At 40.0% G+C, this 24,978-nt stretch overlaps 1 protein-coding gene across 5 annotated transcripts in view; it reads right to left on the bottom strand.

Annotated features, from left to right (window-relative positions):
* VWF (von Willebrand factor) overlaps nt 1-24,978 on the bottom strand; it is a 105,787-nt gene that overhangs the window by 65,569 nt on the left and 15,240 nt on the right. For 4 of the 5 annotated variants that reach the window (XM_015871491.3, XM_015871484.3, XM_085522182.1 and 1 more), the window contains exons 6-15: nt 23,033-23,157; nt 17,636-17,852; nt 15,860-15,982; nt 14,698-14,809; nt 12,862-12,908; nt 10,873-11,009; nt 9,431-9,569; nt 8,771-8,871; nt 7,128-7,323; nt 6,122-6,337 (exon numbers count right to left, since the gene is read on the bottom strand). In XM_015871491.3, the coding sequence (XP_015726977.2) occupies nt 6,122-6,337; nt 7,128-7,323; nt 8,771-8,871; nt 9,431-9,569; nt 10,873-11,009; nt 12,862-12,908; nt 14,698-14,809; nt 15,860-15,982; nt 17,636-17,852; nt 23,033-23,157 (1,413 nt within the window). Of the gene's footprint in view, nt 1-2,000; nt 2,140-6,121; nt 6,338-7,127; nt 7,324-8,770; nt 8,872-9,430; nt 9,570-10,872; nt 11,010-12,861; nt 12,909-14,697; nt 14,810-15,859; nt 15,983-17,635; nt 17,853-23,032; nt 23,158-24,978 lie in introns of those variants that run through there. The other variant, XM_085522187.1, reaches the window with a different exon arrangement.

Raw genomic sequence — 24,978 nt, 5'->3', positions numbered from 1 at the left:
ACTTTTGCCCATCCTCCCAGAAAGGTTTCATCCCCTTTTGCCTGTTTGATTGCTGCACACGTTTCACAATCATGAATAACCTGTGCAATAGCCTCAATAGGTAAGTCCACCTCTTGGTCTCTAGCCCACTTAAACGTTGTATCTCTTCCTTGATGGCCCAAGGTCTTAGTGGCCCACTGAGCTAGAAATAATTCATCCTTGTACTGCCAGTCTGAGTCTAGTTGAGCCACCTCAGTTTGTGGATTCGATCTACCTGTTGGTTATTTTGTTGTTCTTCAGTAGTCTGACTCATGGGCACATGAGCATCTACATGACACACCCTCACAGCCATATTCTCAATTTGCCAGCAATGTTTTTCTACAGTTTAGCAGCCCAAGTAGATTTACTCCTTTGTTGGCCAGTTGTTTTGTTCCCACTGCTGTAACCACCCCCATAAGGCATTTGCCACCATCCATGAGTCAGTATAAAGCATTGGCCACCTTCTCTCATTCAGCAACATCTAAGGCCAGCTGGACTGCCTTTACCCCTTCAAATTGGCTCGATTCTCCTTTCCATTCAGTGGCCTCTGCAACTTGTTATGTAGGGCTCCACATAGCAGCTTTCCATCTGTGACGCTTCCCCATAATATACGATCCATCAGCAAACAGGCCATATTTATTTTCATTCTCTGGTAATTTGCTGTATGGTGGGACCTCTTTAGCACACTATTCCTCTTTTGCTGTTGATGTTCCGGGATTTTTACCTTAAGGCCAGTCCATGTACACTTCTAAGATTCTTGGATCAGTGGCGTAATCAATGCAATCCACTTGCTCCAAGAGTCATCAGTAGCATGATGGGTGGAGGGAACTTTTCCTTTTGAACATCCAGCTATGCACCAGCATTCAAAGTGCTAAAAGAAGGTATACCAACCTGCTTCTTCATTTTATCTAGTCTGTTACTTTTGAGATGGTTGAAATATAATCATGAGATTGGAGGTAACTGTTATTTGAAATTCTGAGGTGTAATAATCAGTTCAAATACTAGGAGTCTTTTCCATTGTTCCTCATATCTTTCAAACATTTCTGCTAGTGCACTGGCATATTTTTCTAGTGCTCTTTTTGTGAGTCTTTGACATACTCCTAACTCTCTGAGAATCACAGTCTTGGTATAGAGATCATTAGGAACAAACATGGGGTCATACAACATTTCCACTACAGGTATTTCCTTCAAATACTGGATACCTTTTTCAATAGTAGTCCATTTTTTTTCATCTCAGGCTCCAGATCATCTTTTAAAGAGTATTTTCCCTCTATGGAAAATAACACTCATTCACAGACAGCATCCAGTCATCTAATAATTCCTCTGTCTAAAGATGAGTTTTTAGCAGTGTTTCCTAGTTGGCAAGGTTCATTACCATCTAAAAACATTCTATTGGCCCTGATGTCCCAACACTGAAGCAACCAGGTGACTATAGTCTCATTTGGATACTGTGCAGACTTTCTTGAACCTAGGTTTTCAATCATTTTCAGAGGTCAGTAAGTAGTGGTAACAGTGACCATCTCTTCCTTCATGCTCTTATCTCCTTGCAGTTATTTCTGTTGTCTTTCTCAATAACAGTGGTTTTGGGGATGGCCCCACACCCTCTACTTCTTCCACTGCTGCTGCTTCTTTCCATTCTAGATGTAATGACATCCATTTCCATTTCTGTCCTCCCACAGGGGCAACTGACACTGATACTGGTGCCTCCTGTGATTGATTAGGTTGCACAATTTCAATGTTCTTTCTCCGTAGTTTGACTCTGAGGCTTCTCCTTTTGGTATGCAACTCAGCTCAGAAACTCTCTCTCTGAGTTACTCTGTAGTATTATATACAGCCCAGTAAGCACAAGCCAAGCCCCAGATAAGTCATACCTCCTCAGATCTACCTAAGCCACAACATCTTTGACTTAAATATCTGCTTAGGCTCTTGGGATGCCACAGGTGTTTAAGAGTGAAATCCCATGACATCAGAGGTCCCCTTACCTCTAAGATTCTTCATAAGCTCCTCCATATTCCTTGCCAATCAGTATTCTCCAGGTATGGGGAAGACTTCCTCCAGACAAAGTAAATGAAGAATACTTTCAGGGAGGTTGATAATTGATTTATCATTCCAAAAAACATACAGAAGTGAGGAGAACCTAGAAACCTGTTTAAACATTGCACTGTCTGTAAAATTAGCTACTCCCTCTGGGATATAACTCCTTCAATCACACTACATAGCACACAGGTACCAGGTACGTGTCTCCATCATTGCCCCAGTTGGTTTTACACACACACACACACACACACACACACACACATCCAAAACAGAAAGCAGCAAACTTAATACAGTACATTCTAATAATTAAAGTTCTGAACATAATAGCTTCTAATCCTTTGAAAAGCACCTCTAAGATAAGGATGTTTCATAGCTTGCATGATGTCAAAAAAAAACCACCTCAGTATAGTGCCCAGAGTCCAGCAGTCCTACAGTCTAATCTATGAAGGTCAAAGCTAGCTAAAGCATCCTGCATCTCTAAGAAAATCTCTCTTCTGGTAATATTAAAAATTCAGTTACCTCTAGCTATGTGTCCATGACAGGTGGACAGCAGGCCCACCAGCCCAATAAACAGGGGGAGAAGGGGAAAGGGGACAAGAAGGGGAAAAACAAACAAACAAACAAAAAACTACCACAAATAGCAGCAATGATCTGAGAAGGAAAATTAATTTACTAATTATGTTCCTGCTATATTATGTTTATGTTACATTAACTGGGAATGAGGCTAATAAAGCAAATAAATGAGAGTTTCTGAAAATGAAGATTAATACTCTGTTCCAATGAAGCAAAAACACAGATTATCATGACTTGCAGTCAGTTTTATCTTTCCCACTGACTGGAAAACAGAAACAGAATAGTAAAGTTTTCTGGGACCTGTAGACCTGTCTTGTCTTCTGAGACTGAGTGCACATTATGTGATGATGTAAAACACTGACAACAAAAATCATAAAACCATAAGATTGAATTACAGAGGCTTTCCTTGTTGTTAAGCCCAGTGCACTGCTTTATGTAAATGAGCAAAACCTTACAAAATGCAGAGGGAATAAGTTTTTGGACTTGACTGCAAGCCCTGCACTGTAATTCAACAACAAAATTTCATCCAGAATGAGAAACAGTTTCTATTCCATTTCTGTTATTATGTGCACATTCACACTTCTTTCTTTTCAGTACAGTCAAGAGTAACTTGGTCAAAATAATTAGAACATATATCTGTGCCTTTGTACTGCTACAACACTAAATCCTCACAACCCAGAAGCAGTCAGGATTGTTCATGAAAATAGGTATGAATAACAAAGCCACTTAGTGATTGTGAAGGCAAACCTTATATTCTACAAGTTTTTGATTGTGAATTTAATTACCTGGAGACCTAGCTATGGCCCTCAAAACCATACTGGCTTCCTTATCTATAAAAGACTGACTCAGTTTTGAGAAGCATCTCTGCATACAACAGCATTGACACTAGGTGGCAGCTATAACAATGCATTTCGGAAGATGAGAGTAACAAGGTAATATTAACATGAGATTTTTGCAGGCCTCCAATTGACCAGGATTTACAAAGCCTGTTGTGTTTGTAGCCGTCTTCCTAAACAAACATAAGGTGATGAAATAATATATTCAGTGGAATGAAGAAGACAGCTGCAAATAGAAGCTAGCACATTTCTATTGCGCTAAACCCAAGATCAGGGGTTATACAGAAAGTTCTTCCTCTTGTCATCCCAGTAGAATGATTCAGTACCCTCTGCCCACTATTTCATGAGCACAAGTTGTTGGAAACTGCAGCAGCAATAGTAACAAAGGAAAAAACATAGCAAGGATACAGACTTGCAGTTTTACACAGCTGCTAGCAGAGCTGAACTAACACTAAGGAACACAAAAGTGAAACTAGCATGCTAACAAACATCGAATGCAATCAATATTCCTGTTTATTTACTGAAGATGGGAAATGTTGGTGCAACCATGCAAACTTCTGCTGAGGCACCTGAAGTCCCATGAGAATGTAAGCCCTACCTTGAGTATCCAATCCAGACCTTGAAATTATGGCCTATATATTCCTTCTACACATCACAAATGGATTGGCTCTATTGCTTGTTCACAGAAGGCTGTAAATGCAGGAGTCAGCTTCCTTCATAAACCAGTTCTGTCCAGACATTTCTCAAGAAACTGAATAGCAGTTCACCAGCACAGGAACAGAGCTGGTGTTCTACCCACCAGGCCATTAACACAAACTAAGCAAATCTGCACATTCACATCTTGAGTCCATTAACAGGGGACCATTCTCCTTCATAAGATAGAAGATGCCCGGGGCATCAGGATTATTTAATGGGGACTGATGGATCTGTAATCAGGGAAAACATCACTTGATGCCAACATAAAGCACCCTGTAATGCACAGAGAAAAGGAAGCACTGCTGCACTATTAAAGACTGTGAAAATCCACTTGTTCTATTGGAGAAAGAACAATGGTGCATTATTGATGCTTCTTCTTTCTGCCTCCAGATATGCACATTTTAAAACTATTTTTATTACATTGCACTCCCACCTGCTGAACACTTACCTAAATTAATTAAAATATGGAATTATGCAGCACATAAATCAAATTTGTTCTCACTTGCAGTAAAGTCTACCCAGCCTGCAGAAGCTGTAGCCACTAACCCTACAAATACATAACCTACGAAGGGGAACACCAGTGACCTCTTTCTCTCTCTCCCTCCAGCTTCTACATACCCTGTTTATAAATGTTTTTCCCACTCTCTCTTCAGGAAGAAGTAATAGAATAGAACCTGAAGACTGGCAGGCTTTTCACAAGACTACAAACTTTTCACAAAAAATTTTCATTTGCCCGTGACAATTCCCAAAAAAGAAAAGTTACTATGGAAAATGGAAAAAAATAAAAAAAAATTAAAAAAAAAATCATTTCACAAATGCTTATGGGGAAAAGTGTGTCCATGTCCAACAAAATTACATTACAATGGGTATTTGTCTTAAATACTATTCAAACAGAAAAGCAATAAATAAAAAATATATTCTGTTCCAGCTTGTTAGTAGTTTCATAACTAATCTTGCACTGGACTCATGATAGAACCATAGAATGTCTTGTGTAGGGAAGGATCTTAAAAACTGTCTAATTCCAATCCATTTAATATAATTCCAATTTATTCAATACCGCTAGGGATGGAGCACCACCAGCTTCTCTGGACAGCTTGTTCCAATCCCTCGCTATCATCTGAATAAATAATTTCCTTGTAGCATTTAAACTAAGTCTCCCCTCTTTTGGTTTAAAACCATTCCTTCTCCTGTCATTATCAGATCTTGTAAAAAGTAGTTTCTCTCCTATTTGGTCACAACAACCCCAGGCAACTCTGCCTTACAGACATGGCTTTCTGATCTTTTTTGATCTCCGTGAAAGCATCCTGTTGTTTCATTTCCCCAACTCTGAATTATTGTTTTATACTCTGCCAGCATCTCATCTTACAGGTTGTTAGCCTTTGAACCAGGATTGCCACTTACAAAAGGGTGGAATGCTGCAAATGATCTTCAGAGAAATTTAAAACTCAATTCTCTCTGACACTCATAGAAGAGAAACTTCCACACAAAGTGCCATAGTCAAAGCTCTTTTTAGTTGTGTTAAGTGATGACATTCACGAACTGTTAATCAGGGCTCAAGTTGTCATCTTGAGCCTGCTTCCAAATCATACTAGAATTTACGAGGGTGGTCAGCAAAATGACATTGACCAAGAAACTGCTGATGAAGCTTGCATGAAAATAAGATCTTAGACCTCTGCACTGGCAGCATGATAATCATTCTCCTAGGCAATTCTTCAAACACTGGGACAAGTGCCACAGTAGTTGCAGAATATCTGTTCTTGAAATACTCAAAATGTGTATAGACAAGGCCTCAGAAAATCTGCTGTAAACTTGCCTTGTTGTAAGCAGAAGGCTGTAGACATCCCATCTGTTTAAGAACATCTTCAATGATACACTTGTGTTCTATTTGCCATTCAGTATTGCTAAGAAATTCTTTTGAGAAAAGGAAAAAAAAATAATAATTTTTAGAGTATTTTACTTACGGCAGAAATCAGGTGCTCTCCACTGGACCACAACATTCTTCCTAGCACAGGCTGTTGCATAATTAGTAATAGAGGAGCACAAACAATCCTTGCCACTGGAGCAAGAGCAAACATCAAAATGGCAGTTCTTCACATAGGGTGTAGGACTGACTTCATGGTGACAAGGTTCAAAAACAGAAGATATCAGGACTGAGCACGATTCCTTAGCATATTTGGCTAAGGAGAAAAGAGAAAAAATAACATGAAAACACCAGTCAATCAGTGGCTTTAAAGAAAAAGAAACAGGAGAGCCACAGTAATTTTATTTTATTTATTTATTTATTTATTTTGCTTTCATAGGAAAAAAGCAACAAACAGAAAAAAACACAGAAGAATAAAATCAAATCAAGAAGGCATAGATACCTCACAGCTCATAGATCATGAGTTCAATTAAAAGAATAATGTTTCATTACTAAATGAATTTTATATTTGCAAAATTTAACCCACTAGGCTATACTACACTCTTGAATCAACAGTGGCTGCTCTGGTCTATGACAACAAAGTTTTCTGCATTCTTGCTTATCCCAGAAATCAGAGTTCAAATACCTGTCATGAGAAAATGTCTCTGAGAATACACCTGCTGTCCAAGCAGAACAGTTAGGCACTAAAGAGGGAAAGAGGGAGCCTGTTTGTTCAGATTTTATAAGAGACAGAAGTCAAGAGATCATGGAAAATGTATGATGTGTAAGGGCAGAGGGGTGAAGAGAAAAAGAGTTAAGCACTTGTGCAGCAGATGTAATGGTCTAACACTATCACCCAAATTAAATGGCAGCGTGACCTCACATTACTGATTTTTGTTTTCAATTGTTAGAAAACAGTACGTTATTCATAAGAAACCTGCATCAACCAGTATTTGAGGTTCCCCCCACCTCCCCCACCTCTTTTTTTTTCCTCCTCTTCCATATAAGATGGAATATCACAGGTTGCTGAACAACAGCATGTGTTAATTTTGGAGGGAACTGAATACCTAAATGAGGATTGAGATTGCAGGGATCATTGTCTTGTTTTAACAAGTCTTGGCAGTCTGCATCAAGCTTCCAAGAGTTTCCAAAATCTTCCAGAAGAACTTCCACCAAACCAGAAGGAGTAAGAAAATCATCCCCTTGGTTACCATTGTAATTTCCACACAGGCCACACATCCTTTCAGTATATGCTAGAGATACCTAAGGAACGCAAATGTTAGCCCAGTCATCCTCCAGAATAGGTAATCACTGTAAGGCAAGATTTTCTAAGGAACATACCATATGCAGTTAACTAAGAAAACTCTAGAATACATCACACAGCACAATAAACATACATTGATTGCACTACATTATTCAACTGCTCATAAAAATGTTATATAATAATAGCTGCAGGACAAATTTTGAATACAAAACAAATTCAGATAGCAACTGAAGGTGAATGCAGAACCCTAATTACAAGAGGGCATTACGCTCAGCTGGGCTTGTTGTTAAGATTCTCCACACAGAGCATGAGGATGCAGGTCTGACAAGTCACCCCAACTGGCTTAGTTCCTGGGGATCAGTACACCAGGAAGAAACACCATAGGCAGACTGCAACTCTGAGGGAGCAAACAGGCCCTCAAAGACAATGTCTGTAGTCCTCAAGACTCTACCATTCTAAAGAAAAACAGACTCATGTAAGAGCTAGAGGATTATGAATGGATTGGCCAGGGAAGGGGATCGTAAAAATAGTTTGTCATTTACCTTCTTGCCAGATGCAAAGCCAACCAGAGATCACTCTGGCTATGTAACCTGACCTCCTGCATAATCCATCAGACCTTGTTTCATTTGTTCAAGCTGCACTATGTCTTGGCATGGTGTTTCACAGGTTAAACATTCCAGCAATTCCAAAGTCACTGTGAGAGTGAGGTGTGTGTGTTGGCTGGCTAGCTATCAGGAGAACATTCCACAGTAAACAGCCTTCTTCCCCTCCCTCACAGACTCTTCTGCATTCTAACTTCCACAGCTAACAACAGACCAAAATATACACACTTGTATATAAAGCTTGTTACTTGATGTTTTCTGTTTTCAGCTCAACTGCTTCCCTTACATTTCATTTATTTTAAACCTGGGTTGAGAATTTCTGTACTACTGCTGTCTGCAGCACAGACAAATCCTTGTAGTTAATCAAGACTGATCTTTAACACTCCTCATAGTAGAAGAAGCATGCAACATACGACATTAACATGCAACATATGAGCTAATTGACCTTTACTGGAAGTTGCCAATAACTATGTCCCTGGAGTCATATTTTTCCCTTATTATAAAGTCATATGAATCTATTGCTATAAGGCAGGACAGTTAAATTCACTGAAAACAAAAAATGCAGTTTGAAGGTCATCTGCTAAACAAAACACAAGTATTGCTTGTTAATAATGGCTGTCATTGCACAAAAAGGAGAGGAAAAAAAAGCCTGCTGTGGAATGAAAACGTTCTCTGGAATACAAAAGGACCTGTATATTGCTGAAGGAGTATAAAGGAGAATGGTATTTCTAGCATGCAATGAAAAGCACTTCCTCATTGCACAAAGAAAGCCTCTGTATACGTTTGGGTGGGTTGAGAGAGATGGAGGGAAGGCAGAAATAAACAAGACAGAGTGAAAGAGTACCTTAACCAGCAGTTCACCACGGCCATCCCAGTCAATCTGCAAATCTTCCCCATAGGTAAGGCGAACTGAAGTCCTCATCATGCGCTGGATCCGAAGGGCACCTCAAGGCAACCACAAAGTATCAGTCAAGCCCAGATGCAACATTTCAGTCCATGGAACTGCTGAGGTTCTCTGAACAGGACAACAAAGGGAAGGAGCATACAAGCCTCCCAAATCAAGGAGCACCAGCTAGCCCCCCTTTCTATTTCCCAAGTTTTGTGTCTGGTTATCAGTTCACATGTTTGAATTCACCCAAAACACCTGTTCAGGAGCCCTAGAGGAAGATATATGCACGTACTGAAAAAAAAATAAAATTAAAAAATCAGGTATCAATTCTGGATTAAAAAAATAATAATTTAAAAAAAAAAAAAAAAAAAGAACCAATGGCAGTTTTCAACATCACATCTTCCAAATCCAAATCCAAACCATCTTAGTCCTCCTAATTTTAGAACTGCTGACCCAAGAAAGAAGCTGGAATGACAAAACTTCTGGTACACAGAAATACAGAGGCTGCAAGTGAGAATTTGACATGGAAAACACATTCTGATTGAACTATGCCTAAAAAGACTAATAAAGGGGATTCCTTCAGTAGCTGGCCAGTTACTCCCCATGCATGCACACCTTGTAGCAAAGGAGTCTGTATGTCTTGTCCATTCAGTGAAATTCCTCCTCCATGTTTCATTTTTATGAGGCTGTTGTCCATATCTTTGATTCGGACAGAAGCAGAGCGAGTGCACACAGCATCAGGATCATCTGCACACTACAGAGAAGCAAAAATTTGCTTGTAACATCAAGATTTTGCTTTATTCATGACTTCACCCTGGCCTCCAGTTTTATTGATGGAGACTGCCTCCTATAGCTGGAGCCTCCTCAGACTGACCTATAGCCTTTCATCCATTACACAGTTAACCACCACATATGGGAGAGCTCTCTGTAGCTCCTATTCTGGCAAGTACTACATCTATTACTGGAATGCCAGGCCAAGAGTTGCTGTAGGGGCAGGAATGGCAGGTATTGCCACACAGAACCCATCATGCCACAAGACAGCCCTGCAGCTCACACTACCTAGACTGTCAGAGTATTTATTTCACTAGTGGTGGGTTATGCAGATGAGGAACAAGGCCCCAGCTTTCCTCCCTGGTTTCAAAAGGAGTTTCAGTGAAACCCATTTTGGGAGTTCCTAAACACAGATGACTTAAACATTATCAGAGCTCTCTGATACAAAGATACACACACAGATATGCACACATCCATCACATCCCAATTCCACTGTGGCCTGCAGCCCCACTGCTGCTCATGCTTCCCATACCTCTATCCTCTTCTCCTGCATGGTGACCCAATACTCCCCTCACTTGCATAAATTCTCTGACTCAGCCACACCCCTGCTTGCCCACATATCCTCTGGTCTGTCCTTTCTGGCAGTTCAGGACCTACAGTCTGCAGGCCATTTTACCTCATCTGACACATCTTACAGGCAGGCATTGTATCGCTGTGACAGGCTGCACAGGTCTCCTTCCCTTCCTATCCTGGTCAGGATGCCCTTCCTGCCTTAGTCCAGTCATCTCCACTCACTGACCTTCAGCTGTCTTGCCTTTCTCTCTTCTCTCGAGGGAGACACTTGAGAAATGACACTAGATCAGCAACAGGAATAACCTAGTAGCATGGCCAAATGAAAAGTAACCCACATAACTGTTCATCCAGTGCACTCTACTTAGTGTCTGTAGAAACTTGATTTCCACAGGCACTAGTGAGCAGCAACCTCCAGAGTGCTCAGGAAAGGGCACAGCCTCTTCTACTTGTCCTTGCTTAGTTGACAGAGGAAGAGGAGGCTGATCCTCCATATTGCATTATGAATTTAAATCTTCTGGTAGGCTCCTGGGAATGATAGTGAGAAAAGGTGAAGTGTTTATTAACCAAGGAGAAAAACTGCATCTGTCATTTAAACTACTTCTTATGAAAATTACTTTTGTTGTGCTGTGCATATGCAATTCCTGTTGTAATCCCACAGCCCTTCCTGCTCACTCAAGAGTGTGCACGCAGGCATGAGCCAAAGCTGTTGTTACCTGGATAGTCTCAATGATAACAGAAAATGAGTTTTCCACACAGTCTTTGGCAAATAAGTACTGGCAAATCCCACTGAAGGTGAAGTGCTTGTTGTCGAAGCTTTTGAAATGAGATTGGCCAGTGATGGAGCACTCCCCTAGGAAAATACACAGAACAGTTAATGACCCCAGTGCTGGATGCAAGCCAGATCCTATCCATGTCACAGAAGGGGAACAGGAGCTGGATGGCTGCACAAGCCAACATCTTCTAAAGGCCAGAGAGTATAGACAAGATGCTTATCTCGCCATTTATTCCTGTAAGTCATTACTAGTAGCAACAATGGCGCCAACAAAATCAGGGAAATATGGCATCAGTCACACTCTGGAACTGAGATCCTGTTCGTGGAAAATCCTGTGTAATGCTCCAAAGGGTACTTATAATAATACCAGAGGACAGCTTAGCTCCCTGTTCTGAAAAGAATTTCATTCTTCTGTAGCATGTGAGTGTGGCCCTGGAAAATCAGCACAGTTTCTCAGGGTTTCTTCCAGCTAGGTGGCATACAAATTATACTACTTTAAGTAAACTAGTTTATTGAACTAATGGCTTTAATCTAATTGAAACTTCTCTTAAAGTATTTTAGTTTGAACCCAACATGATACTGACGGCATTCAGGCATTCACTTTAATAAAAAAGAAAATTTGATTGCTACATAAGATGGGTAAAAAGACACAGAGTGACAATGATAACCCCTAGGGTAGCTAACCCCATTGAGGAAACTGGGATTCCCCAGTATCACTAGTGTGCTGCTCTGCACTGGACCACATGGCCCCTTAAACTGATTCAGGGGTTTGCAATATCTCTAACCAGAACACTTGAAAAACATTCTTACTTAGTCCAGTGTGACACATCTGCACTCAAAGACTGGACAAGCAGAGTACAGGAGCTTTCATAGAGTTAAGGATGTAAATTTGCCACAACAGTCTGCTGCAGCCCTGCTTTTCACAGAGATGCCTCATTCTCAGTACTTTTTACACAGTTGTGTCCTTACAAACCAAGACCCTTGTCGCTGTCACTTGATGCTTTTAGAGCACTGCAGTAAAATTTTATGAATGTGTCTTCTTCAAAATAGCTTCCTTTAACACAGCCCAAAATAAAAGTGTTGATTCCTTTGCTGGCCTACCTTAAAAACAAATAACCTAATCTAGCATAACATTATTAATGTAAAAAATATCTTATCACAACAAAGAACTGGAAGACAATTGCAGTTGGAGGTCTTCCAAGGGCAGAATTTATGCAAATCTTTATTCTGATAACCTTAGATAAGGGTATAAGGATATAAGATAAACTTAGATAACCTTAGTTAACTAACTAGTAGAAAGCTAAAAAGAAATCCATACTTACAAAAATCTACAACTAAAGTACTTAATGAATAATACAGAAATTTGATGTTCCCACAACTGCTACAAATAGAAGCTACCTAAACATTTCAGAATCTTAACATATTTTGGTTAGCTGTGGCTCTTCATTTCCAAGACAGCAGAATTTAGGCATCACTACTGGGTAGTGTAGTAACCTGATATGCCACAGTCTCTACAAACACATAGGAAAAAGCCCTCAAACAAATTATTTTCCATGAATATTACTCAGAGGTATTTCTACTGCAAACAAGGTGGAAAGAAGTTCAGGTGCAGGGCCTGTATTGGCTGTCGGCTGACAGGAACAAGAAAAAAAAAAAAAAAAAAAAAAAGAAGAAGAAGAAAGGGAGAAAAAGAGGAAAAGAGCTGGCTTTTTCCACCATACAGAAATATTCAATTCTACACATACAGTACATCTGCTTAGTCTCAAAAAGAGAACTGAAAATACGAACTCCATTGCATTGGAACAAGCAGGTAAGAGCAAAGACAAAGTCACCCTTTATGTGGAAAAAAATATAGGTGGGATGTAAGTGGGAAGGATGTGGATAATGTTTACTTACTTGCCAAAACCTAAAAACTGTAGGATCAACATACCTGGGCATTCCCCATTACTGCAGATCCAGATGCCACGTCGACAAATGCTACAAAACAGAGTTACCAGTTATGCAGTAATATGTAAATTATTTTTTTTTTCCACAAATAATTGAAATACAGACCCCTGTTTTATGGAAATTAGACCAGTCTCAAGCATCCTTTCCATCTGCCATAATCTTGTTTCTTAATATAATGTATCAATTCCCCTGATCTCTTCTACCATCTTTTGACAGCAACAGCTGGTAATATGAACTGGAATACTTACTAAACCTAAGTAGCTTAACTTTTTTACCCCATAGCTCTACATATAATAGGGTTTTCATATTCTCATATGGAATGAGTTTTAAAACCAATTCTCAAGCTATGTCAACTGATGTGACTGAATCACAAAGGGAAAAGTACTTAGACCTCCATAAATTTTATCTACGACACCCAATTCAGAGTGAAACTCAAAAGCTAGGTCAAGGTGGCTCAGAACCCCTGTGAGTTTAGAAATCGCTAGGATGAGATCCCATGGACCTTCAGGGCAGCTGTCCCAGTTCTGTACCATCTGCTTTCTGCAAATGAAGACCTTTATCACTTTGACTGCACACTGTTTAGTTAAGCTTTCTTCAATCAGTTGCCCTTTTTGTGCAGGCCGCAGGAACATCTGTCTGTTTTAATGACTTTGGGTGGTGAGTGGCACTAAGCCACCCCCCAGAGGAGCTATTAGTAACCAGCAACAGGCACTCACAGACACTGAGATTGCTGTCATTCTTGGGTCTCTGAGACAACAAGCCTAGCAGCCCCAGAATCTCAAAATAAATAAACAAATTAATTAATTAATTAATTAAAATAAAATAAAATTGGGTTCTGATTTATGCTTCTCTTTTTATTCCTTTAATTATTCCATACCTTGAAAAGCAGTTGTAATGAGTGAATTTACTTAGGATGGTGAACACAAAGCTGATAGGACAACAACTTTGTCAATTCTGAATAACAGGAAACATTTTCTAACAGTACAATCTATTAGGCAGCATTAACCTCTCAAGAATACAATAGGTGAACAACATGGCTACCCTCAAATCTGCAGACAACTCCAGAGAAAGAAAGATAGTATGCTAATGTTATTATTATGGTTCATATTCTGTGACACATGGTGCTGATAAAGGAAAACTACACATAGACAGTATTTCTTCTGAATATGATGGCCTCAGACTGGGTTCATCTTTGGTCTAGCTGTAAATATCTGAGCACAGTGTTGTCTGAACCCCATTCACAAACATGTTCACACTTACACATACGAGATCAGAAATATATTATTCACTTCCCTTCCTTTCTTTAGGCAGCTAGGCTTCCCCTTCAGACTTGTATTCACAATTGAATGAAAAATTATGAGCTACACAGCTGGGAAAATCCAGCTTTGCAAGAGGTTTCAAGGACATGCCTGAGCTAGCACGTCTTTGAAAGAAACCAGTCTTAGAGGTTAAATAAAGGAAGTCAAAACAAAGACACCACCATTGACACCAACTAGACATGGGAGCCTGCCAGTCTGTCTTATCCACAGGAAACAGATAGTTCTCTACTATTTGAAGTATGACCCTTACATTGTTATATGAGAACACACATCCCTCTAAAAGCAGGGCTGATTTTGTATTTGTGAACAGCCCATTTCTAAGAAGGAGGTGACATTTCCAATAAGAGATGTTTTATTGGCTCTATGTCAATAAAAATAAATATTGGGGAAAAAAAGTCATCATCACATATAGACAGACCCTAATCATCTAAAACAGTCAACAAATATGTGTCCAGTACACCAGAACAATAGCAACCACATCAGAACAACACTGAATTTACCATGAGTTACAGTCCTGAAAGATGGTGAAGCCAGGGGGATAATGTCTTCCAGAGTGGATGCAAGAACAGTCAGAGCTTTCAACACAGCGCTCACCATCAAGGAGCTTCCCCTCTGGATCCATCAGATAACAGCACATATGTACACACAACACACACAGGGACACAAACAAAAACAGGATTAGATTTTCTAGTTCTTTATATATTCTGGCAAGACTTCAAAATATTATTTGTAATTAGTCACGAGCAGCAATTAAAAAGAATGCGGCTTGCCAAAATGCCTTGTGGGGGCAGATATCTACTTTCCTTACAGTGTTGCCTCTCCCACAGACACAGATGTGCAAAATGGTATGTTTCTAATGCTCCCAAAGAAGCTCTGTGTTCAGCCAGTCCATGAGTTTAAAACAAATACTGGAACACACAGCAAACATGGGGAACATGATCAAGTATGACCTGAGTTGATATAGGAACTTAATTGAAAAAATACATGTTCCGGATTATATATATACATAGATCAAGTGCAAAGGATAAACACTAGAGCTAACCGACCTGTCTATAAGTAGTGTCCAGACAGGTTTCATGTTTGTTATGAAAGGACAGAAGAAGAAAAAAAAACAAAGTAGGGAACAAAGGAGCCAAGTTGAACAACAACAACAAAATCTATCAGGAGAAGTAAGCAACAAAATAAGATCCTTTGCCTATTCCCGGCCAAATTCCCATGCACCTGTTCAGGTCCTGCCATGGAGTGACATCTTTAAACTTCCAATACACAAGAGTTAAGAAATGCATAGCAATTTCTATATGTGATGTTTTTAATGAAACACATTCAGTATGTTCTATTCTTTTTCCTTCCTCTAATTTCCAGAGAAAAGCAGTTCAGAAGAAATCTAGACATTGCAGTTGCTCACCAAGAATGAAAAGCAATCGCAGAGGTTTATGTAGTGCTGATGTTTGTGTGGCATTATAGTTTGGCCTTAAAAAATGGCCCTTTGATGTAGGATTCAGGCAGTATAGGAACTGGCGTACTTAAGGTCTTGGTCCCAGAAAAGAAAAGTGTTTCTGATTTCAGGAACACTTAAGAGAAGACATAGCTTTCTTCCTTCTAACAAAGTATGTAGTAGCACTGCCAAACATTTCCCTGTAAGCAACTCAGTAAATAAATTACCAGGGCAGCTACAGCCATCAATGCATTGTCCGTGACACACTTCATTGATATTCAGACTCTGGCAGGTTTTAGCACAAGAAGACAGACATGCCTTATACTCCATGCCAACTGGACATCTTGGCCCTGAAATAATGAAAGAAAAATTAGAACTGCAAATTCCTCAACACTAAAAAAGTCACATATATATACATGTAATTATGAATTTATTTTTTAAACACAGAAAGCTCAGTTTTCAACTAGCTGCAACATCATCAAACATTAGGTCATTTAGCAAATATTTAGGGAAAAAATGACAGTAGCCTATAGAGCAAAATAAGATAACAGCAATGCCTTCAAAGGGATACAAGCACTATAGAGTAATAACAGGTAATAGAACAGAAAACAAGTTCATCCCTCTCCACAGCAAGTGACAGCTCAAGAGGAGGATGATCCCTACGGAGAGGGATGCCACTCTCTTGGTTACTATCCCTTAAATGAGAGAGAGGAAGAGTAGAACAAAGAAAAATTAAACACAGGAAGAAGTTTCACAAAAATACCTAGGAAATTTGGATAGACAAACATGCCTGCTTTACTGTAATGCAGTGAAAATCACAGCAATAACAGAAGAGCAGAAGGCTGCAGCAACTGAGGAACTGCTCAAATGCAACAGCTATAGGCACATAGATAGATAGATAGATAGATAGATAGATAGATAGATAGATAGATAGATAGATAGATAGATAGATAGATAGATAGATAGATAAAAGCTGCCTACTTTCAGAACACCTCAGGTACACAGGGATCTCCAGTAAGATACTTTTGCCTCCACTGCCAACCCTTAAACAAAGTCAGAACTCGAAATAGTGATTAAGCAAGTGGTAGGAAGGCAGGGTCAATCCAGGAGAGTTCAGGTGCATACAATACACCTGAGTGACTGGAAGGGGTGGAGCCAGGATCCATCCCTTCCCAGACTTCATTTAAGGCTTGGCAGTGGAGTTAAGGCTATCTCATCTAAAGATCTCTGCTTACTTAAGAGTCTTACAGGTCTTCAGAAGGTAAGCAGTTTCCTTTTCTTATTTCTGAGTGGATCCTTATTCACTGCGGCCTGGGTCTTTTCTGTTTTTTGCTACACTGGATACATACTCTACACACTTTGGTAGAGTATGTATCTATATTAATTCCAGCATATTAGTAGCCAAGATGATTCTTCCTCTATAAATCATCTTATTCAATTTTAAGTACTTCCTTCTTTGCAAAATCCTAGTAGAGATGCTATCAATACCTCAGAATACTGAGTTAATAAATGCAATGTTTCAAGATCCAATCAGGATCTCTAACCTAGGGAAAAAATATCATCTAAACAAGTCAACATCTTAATTCTGATGTTTTAGGTAAATCAAAGATAAAAACGATTGCCTTTACTAAATAGTGGATAGTGTATTTCATTATGATACTAACAAGTTCACATATATGAACTACATGTAAAATAAAACATCCTAGATGTTGTAATTAATGTGATTGAATAAACCATTAGGAAGCTTAGGATCTTCTTTGTATGTGGTCCAAACAATCCTTTCTTAGGAAAGACTTTTAGTAAAGGTGCATGATTAGGAGCTGGAATGGAGAGCAAGAAAGGGCACTTCAAATAAACTGAAGTGATAGGCACTTCATAGTTTAATCTGCCTTCTGTAATCAATACCCTAAAAAAGCATCAGCATTAACTACAACACATAAATCTTCAAGATAGCCATGATCTCCATAGGGGTAAGTAGCTTGGGAACAATCCTGTGAACTTACTGCATGAGGTCTCTTCAGGCCACCCATCCAAAATCACTCCTTCATGAGCACAGTTCCTTGCATAATCAAGAAAGACTGAGCAGTGACAATTCATGCTGTAGGTACAGGAACAGATGTCTTTTTCACACAGATGGATATATGGCTCTGGATCCACTAAATGATGGCACCGTGCAAAGATCAAAGATGTTCTTAGCAGCTCACAGGTTTCCATGACATCCTGCATGGAAGTGAGAAGCAAGGAGGCAAAGGGAACAATATAATTTAATTACCATCTTCGTAAGAAGAAAAAAAAAAAAAACTTTTTCCAAACACTTTGTCACCACTGTTGTTAAATAATAATGTCGAGGTTACTATTTAATTTATTTATTAATTAATTTATTTATTTATTTATGTTCATGCCATAGTCAATAGCTAATCATTGTCATATCTATATATATATATGGAGGTACATTAACACAGAAACTAATACAAAATAGTCACATGTAAGAGATGCTTTTGTGTGAAGCATCTCTTATGTCAGTTGGCCAGTCACCAAATGCAGGAAAGCAAGGAACTGCTTACTATCCAGTGAAGAACCACATGGTGTCTAGAGTACCAGGAAGAGATGCATAACAATGGAGAGGAACTTTACAGTAGGGTACTTTAGAAGTAAAATGAACAGATTGTATTTCAGAAAATGTGGAACAGAGGAAGTTTCAGATAGAAAGATCAACTCTGACTGGGATCTGAGGAATTAAATTTGTTTTCCATTTCTGGCTTCACGATTCTGTCACTCCTGCTGGCTTGTCCAATATATGACAGGTCAATCCAAAACACATAAACGGCTGGAAAATAACCCTGTGGTTATTTTTATATATATCCTTATACTTAAGGAGGAAAACAATTTTTTTTCCTGCTTTACTAGCAAGTTAAACTGTATGCTGACAGTTCGTGCAAGGACAGGTCTGCATGGTGGGATGGGGAGAAGTGTACTGAGACTTGTTCTTTCAGATAGCAGCAAGCTAAGCTGTGAATTAGCTGTAGGCAAAACACAGCCTAAGAATTCACTTTGTTCTGAGACGGAGATTCTCAGGTAGACCTTCCCTTATGTTTACATTATGTCATTGTTTATTAAGTCTTAAGTCTTCACTGCAGATTTCTGGAAGGATGAAAATTTGCTCAGAAAAGTAGGAGAATTATTTCTGAAACAACCCTAACACAAACAGTTGAAGCTTAACTTTCTACTCAGTGTTCATGAGCTTTCTTCATCAATGTTTTATATAAGCAGTTATAGCCATACCGTATATTTCATGTCTATTATGAAAACGGGGGTAGATTAGGTTTTTAAGTTCATTGATTTGCAGTAATGACACACTACTCTTGAATGCCTAAACAAGTACTTGAGGTGAGAGCATGTAAAAGTTTCTGTGCTATGACTGTGTTTATGACCCATCACTAATAATTTATAAAACCTTTTTCTCCCTATAGTGTTATTCACTCTTGTTCAGTGACATACCCAATGACTGATCTCTAACTGATTGTCAAGAAAACAAGTTAATGTTCTTATTAAATGCAAGGTTTTCTTGCTGTTCAATTTGCTTCAGATATTCAACTCCATAAAAGGAATTATAGCTGCAATTTTCCTGTCTTCTAGACATCTCAGCTATATGTTGCAACAAATTAATGGACATGTCTTACTCTGCAAATTATGTGTATTTTCAATCCTTTCCTTAAAACTTAATGTTGAAGTTGAACTAGCAGAGCTCCTTGTTCTTTAGTTAGGGGACAGTACACATGTGAAGCTAATGGAGCAGTTTCACCCACTGCTGTAGTGTTGCTGCTTACAGGAGCTGCTTTGCACAGGAGGGAAAAAAATCCATCCTGAAATAGTGCTTAGGATATAGAGAAGAATGAGAGTAAAACTACTGTATATTATAATATATACAAGTAAATCTGTTTACATCCTTTACTACTCCATCAGTTCCTAAGTGTTTCTTTAAATGGCTTGGCAGTGTCCATGCACTGGCAAGTCCTACTAGCCACAAGCTCACTGACTTTCTTTGTTCTCTCCTCCCACCACACAGAATTGTAGGTGGTATTTCACACATTCTTATAATTTCTGCACTGAAACAACTTGTCTTTCACTTTCACTACTGCTGAAATGCACCAGACACCCACTCATTATGCAATAGCTATTGTTTGGTAGAACAGGAGAAGAACAAAGACTGTGAAGGAGATGAAATATCCCAGAGACCCACAGCTGGGAAAACCAGCATCTCCAGCAATTGGTTGAAAGGCCGCAGACAGAGGGTGGTGGTCAATGGCTCTATGTCCAGGTGGAGGCCGGTAACGAGCGGCGTCCCTCAAGGGTCTGTCTTGGGACCGGTGCTCTTTAACATCTTTATTAATGACATCGATGAGGGAATGGAGTGCACCCTCAGCAAGTTTGCTGATGACACCAAGCTGAGTGGTGCAGTTGATACGGTGGAGGGAACAGATGCCATTCAGAGGGACCTTGACAGGCTGGAAAGCTGGGCTCGGGTGAACCTAATGAGGTTCAACACGGCAAAGTGCAAGGTTTTGCACTTGGGCCGGAAGAACCCCAGGCACCTGTACAGGCTGGGAGGAGTTGTCCTTGAGAGCAGCTCAGCTGAAAAAGACCTAGGGGTCCTGATAGATGAGAAACTTAACATGAGCCAGCAGTGCGCTCTGGCAGCCCAGAAAGCAAATGGGATCCTGGGCTCCATCAGGAGAGGGGTGGTCAGCAGGGATAGGGAGGTGATCGTCCCTCTCTACTCTGCTCTTGTGAGGTCCCATCTGGAGTACTGTGTCCAGGTGTGGAGCCCTCAGTACAAAAAAGATATGGAAATTTTGGAAAGGGTCCAGAGGAGGGCCACAAAGATGATCAGGGGGCTGGAGCACCTCCCCTATGAGGACAGGCTGAGGGAGTTGGGTTTGTTCAGCCTGGAGAAGAGAAGGTTGCGGGGTGACCTCATTGCAGCCTTTCAGTACCTGAAGGGAACTTACATCCAGGAGGGGAGTAAACTCTTCGAAAGGGCTGATAATAGCAGGACTAGGGGAAATGGTTTTAAGTTGAAGGAGGGAAGATTTAGGTTGGATGTTAGGGGTAAGTTCTTTACTAGAAGGGTGGTTAGGTCCTGGAACAGGCTGCCCAGTGAGGTTGTGGATGCCCCGTCCTTGGAGGTGTTCAAGACCAGGTTGGACGGGGCCCTGGGCAACCTGATCTAGTAAATGTGTATGTTTGGTGGCCCTGCTAGGCAGGGGGGTTGGAACTACATGATCCTTGAGGTCCCTTCCAACCCGGGTAATTCTGTGATTCTGTGATTCTGTGATTCTGTGAAATATCCCAGAGACCCACAGCTGGGAAAACCAGCATCTCCAGCAGACTTCCATACAGCCAAGTACAATCAGAATTTCTACCAATAACCTATCTGGGAGCTGATTCTCCACATGCATAAGACTTTTCTGGCCACAATGGGCAGCACTAAGATCTCTGCTCAGCCAGCCCTGGCTTCTAGCTGGAGAGCCACCTTCTCCCTAACTCATCAGTTCCTTGATCAAGATTCCTCTAGTTAGTGACTAACTCTGCAACTCGGCGCGGAGACAGAGAAGTTGTACACTCTGAGATCAGAGCAAGCAAATAAAGCAAGCTATTCAGAAGCTCAGTATTCTTTATCAAGCACTAACTTGTCTGGACTTCTGTGTTCATTCTTGTGTAGTGAATAAATCTAGCCAACATTAAGTATTGTGAGCTCACGAACTCATGACAGAGAGAAGATAATTTCATTCAGCTAATATTCTTGTGGGTGAGCGAACTTTGTCCAAGAAAGGAACAATATTTAATGTGATGATTTTAAAAATTAAAATTAATTGCAGTCTACTCCTCACGTTGAATTTCATCTGGCATCTTCACTTTGATTACGGGATTGGATGCACCCTCAGCAAGCTTGCTGCAGATACAAAACTGGGAGAAGTGGAGAAATGGATAATGCAACAAGGTTTTGCTTCCATTCAGTGAGATGTGGACAGGCTAGAGAACTGGGCAGTGAGTAACTGTATGAGGTTCAATGAAGACAAGTATAGGGTCCCACACATGGGGAGAAACCACGTGTATCAGTATGACTTAGGAGTCATTGACCTACTGGAAAGGAGATCTATGGAGAAGGACCTGGGCATCCTGAAGGATGGCAAATTGACCATGAGCCAAGAAGATCAGTGGTATTCTGGGGTACATTAAGAAGAGCATGGCCAGCAAGTCAAGGGATGTTATCCTCCCATTCTGCTCTGCCCTGGGAAGGCCAAATCTGTAGTACTGTGTTCAGTTCTGGGCTACCCAGTTCAAGAAAGACAGGGAACTATTGGAGGGAGTCTAGCAGAAGGCCATAAAGATTATTAGGGTTCTGGAGCATTTCCATTATGAGGGCAGTAAGTCCTGGGACTGTTCAGCCTGGAAAAGACTGATCTGGCAATCATCAGAGTGCATCTGCCTGGCCTGTTAATGGTTTATGAAATAAAAGAATCACAGAATTCATCTGAGCTGCTTTGTGTTTCTTTAACTAGATAGAGCTAGTATCTATATATGTAACTGAAGTCTTCCTCCTGGCAGGAGAAACAGCAGAGTGGCATGAAGCGTGCACAGCTAGAGAGGAAATTATCGCTGTTGGAAAGCCTTACTTAAGCATCTCCCTGCTGTGGTGATGCACAGAGATATCAGCTGCAATGCACACACACAGGTGCTGCTTGATGATGGCAACAGATGTTATTCGACACTTTCCTGCCCACAGAATACTAGAAGGAGTTGCTCACCTAACTCTAAAGACATCCACTATTCACTTTTTCCCAAGTAATGCTTTGACAACAACTCATACTTCAGGATCAAATGAGTTGTTATCTGTTTGGAGCTTGAGTTAGGTTTGGGATTTTTTTTTTCTCAGAGGGTGGAGGGGTGGCAATATATGCCAGATTTGTAAAAATAATTAAGCCAGGTAGGATGCAAACTGCATTTGGTAACAAGGAACCGCCCTTAAGAGTGTTTGGAGCACCCACACCGCAGCATGGCTTGCTGCATTGCTGCCACCTCCAATACATGCCTGACTGCTACACCATATGCTTCCTAAACATGCTCCTACCAGACTAAGCACTGATCCCCCACACTTTGTGGTACTAATTTGCCATGTGGCAGCAAAAGCAGTGCTTTGCATAGTTATTGCAGATCACTATGTACCTCTGAAATCCCAAACAGGCATCTCCTGCACCTGTCATCCTAACCACTTGCTGATGGAGGAATATGTCTGCTGTGGGATTCAAGAAAATATCTATATTCCTCTGACTAAGAGCAGGCAAGCTACTTTCAGGTAGGTGAGGTTGAAAACTTGAATAGTATCTTGTGGCACAAACCTTCTCTGCAACATCAGATGAAACGTTGCACATGCTGCTTGGAGTCTGCACTCTCTTGCACAACATATTTTCACTGCGCAATGCCCAAGAGTTAGCAAAATCGTAGCTGTTTCCAACAAGGGTCCCTGTGAACCAACAAGAGGAGAAACACAGTTTTTCAGGGGATTGAATAACAAAGGATTATTATTGGCTATTATAAATGCCATAGGCTGGTTAAGGTTGTTTCTCAAATCTGTAGCACTGAAAGAATTTCAATTCCAGATAGCCTGACAGTATGAAAGCCACCTTCCTCAAGCTGGACCTGCACAGTGACAGATTTCTATAACTCATCCCTCTACAGCAGGGCAGAAGGCAGCTCCCAGCATTTCCCACCTCCGTATGAACATGCTGGAAGTTTTTTGCTGGTCAAACATACTCAGCAGAAACCTCGGCACAAATAGACATTTTCATACTATTTTGAAGTTGTCACAAAACAGTAGAGATTAGAAAGGCAAACAAAACGAAGCTGCTCTCATTAACCACTGGAAGTATTCCTGATCACAGTCAATCATTTTCTTGATTTCTGAATGGAAATGACATTTAAAAGAAACTCAACACACACCATAACTAATCTTGCTTTGGATCTCCTCCTGAATCGGGCTTCTTTGCAGTATTACAAGTAGCTCTTGGCCCAGACATGGCTAGATTTGCACCTGCTTTGTTTAGAAGCCATTCTGAAGGGCTTAATCCAGGCATGTCTAAACTGCAGCCCACACATCACATGCATCCCAGATCAACTCAACACTGCAGCCAGTACTCCCTGCTCTCCCATCACCACTACAGCACCCCACCAAGGGGCCAGGCCTGGCACCAGGCCAATGCAGGGAGGGTGCAGTGCAGAGCTGACAAATAAATAGTACAGCACTAAGCTTAATTTAATTTGCAAGGAAATTGTGTCTGTATTCTAAGACTACAGTTTGATAAGACATTACAGAAACATGCTGTCAAGTTTATTGTGTATCAAGGAATGTTTTATAAAGACAAAATAGCAGAACTGAAAGTCTGTCACATCAAAAAAATATTAAAAAAAATAAAATAAAACTTTAATGGAATCTTATAAAAGCTGGTTGATGTGATAACAAATTTGATTGCAAAAAAAGCCCAAAACTGTTTTCTGATAGTGAGTTTGTTAAGCAGTGTATAGAAAGAATGACACATAAAATGTGTCTTGATAAAAAAACAAACAAACAGATTTTTCTATAATCAGCTTGTCTCACCAAACCATAGCCAAGTAGCTGAAGAAATAGTAAAATCTATTGAAAAAATAAATTGGAGAGCAGAGCTGCTAATTTCAAATTTTGTGCTTTGGCTGTAGATGAAAATACCTATGCTACAGATACAGTTTAACTTGCCATTTTCATTAGAGGTACTGATAACAAATATAATATCAGTGTAGAAAAGGCTTATTCGTTGCTGTTGAAAAGACACAGCTAAATCTCTTGATTTGAATGAAGCAGAAAAAAAAAATACATTAGAGCAATTTTCTTGGAGTCACCATTTACTTTTTTAGTAGGAATGAGGCTAAACTGGGGAAAAACGCTAAAAAACTCCACCAAGTAGAAAAAGTCCTTCATGGAATCAAAAGGAAACTTTGTACAAGAATGTGAAGATTAAAAATGGCTCACAGATTTGCATTTTTTGTGGATTTGACTGCTCATTTAAAGGAGTTAAACACCTATCTTTAAGATGAAAATCACCTTATCTGTGCAATGCCACGAACAATAGCAGCATTTGAAATGAAATTTAATCATTTCAAGATGAAGTTATGTAGAATAATTGCATGCATTCTGATACGTTAGCTAAACACAGTCCTGAAAACAGTGGAAAAAAAAATAAATGCAGGAATGCTTTCCATTTTGATTAAAAAAATAAAAGCTGAGGATAGGTTTCAAGAGTTCTGATTTTTT

The sequence above is a fragment of the Coturnix japonica genome, chromosome 1 (assembly GCF_054131305.1).
Source record: "Coturnix japonica strain WE chromosome 1, WE-NBRP24, whole genome shotgun sequence".
NCBI lineage: Eukaryota > Metazoa > Chordata > Aves > Galliformes > Phasianidae > Coturnix > Coturnix japonica.
Note: the sequence above shows the minus strand (reverse complement) of the source record. Positions and strands in the feature narration are given on the sequence as shown.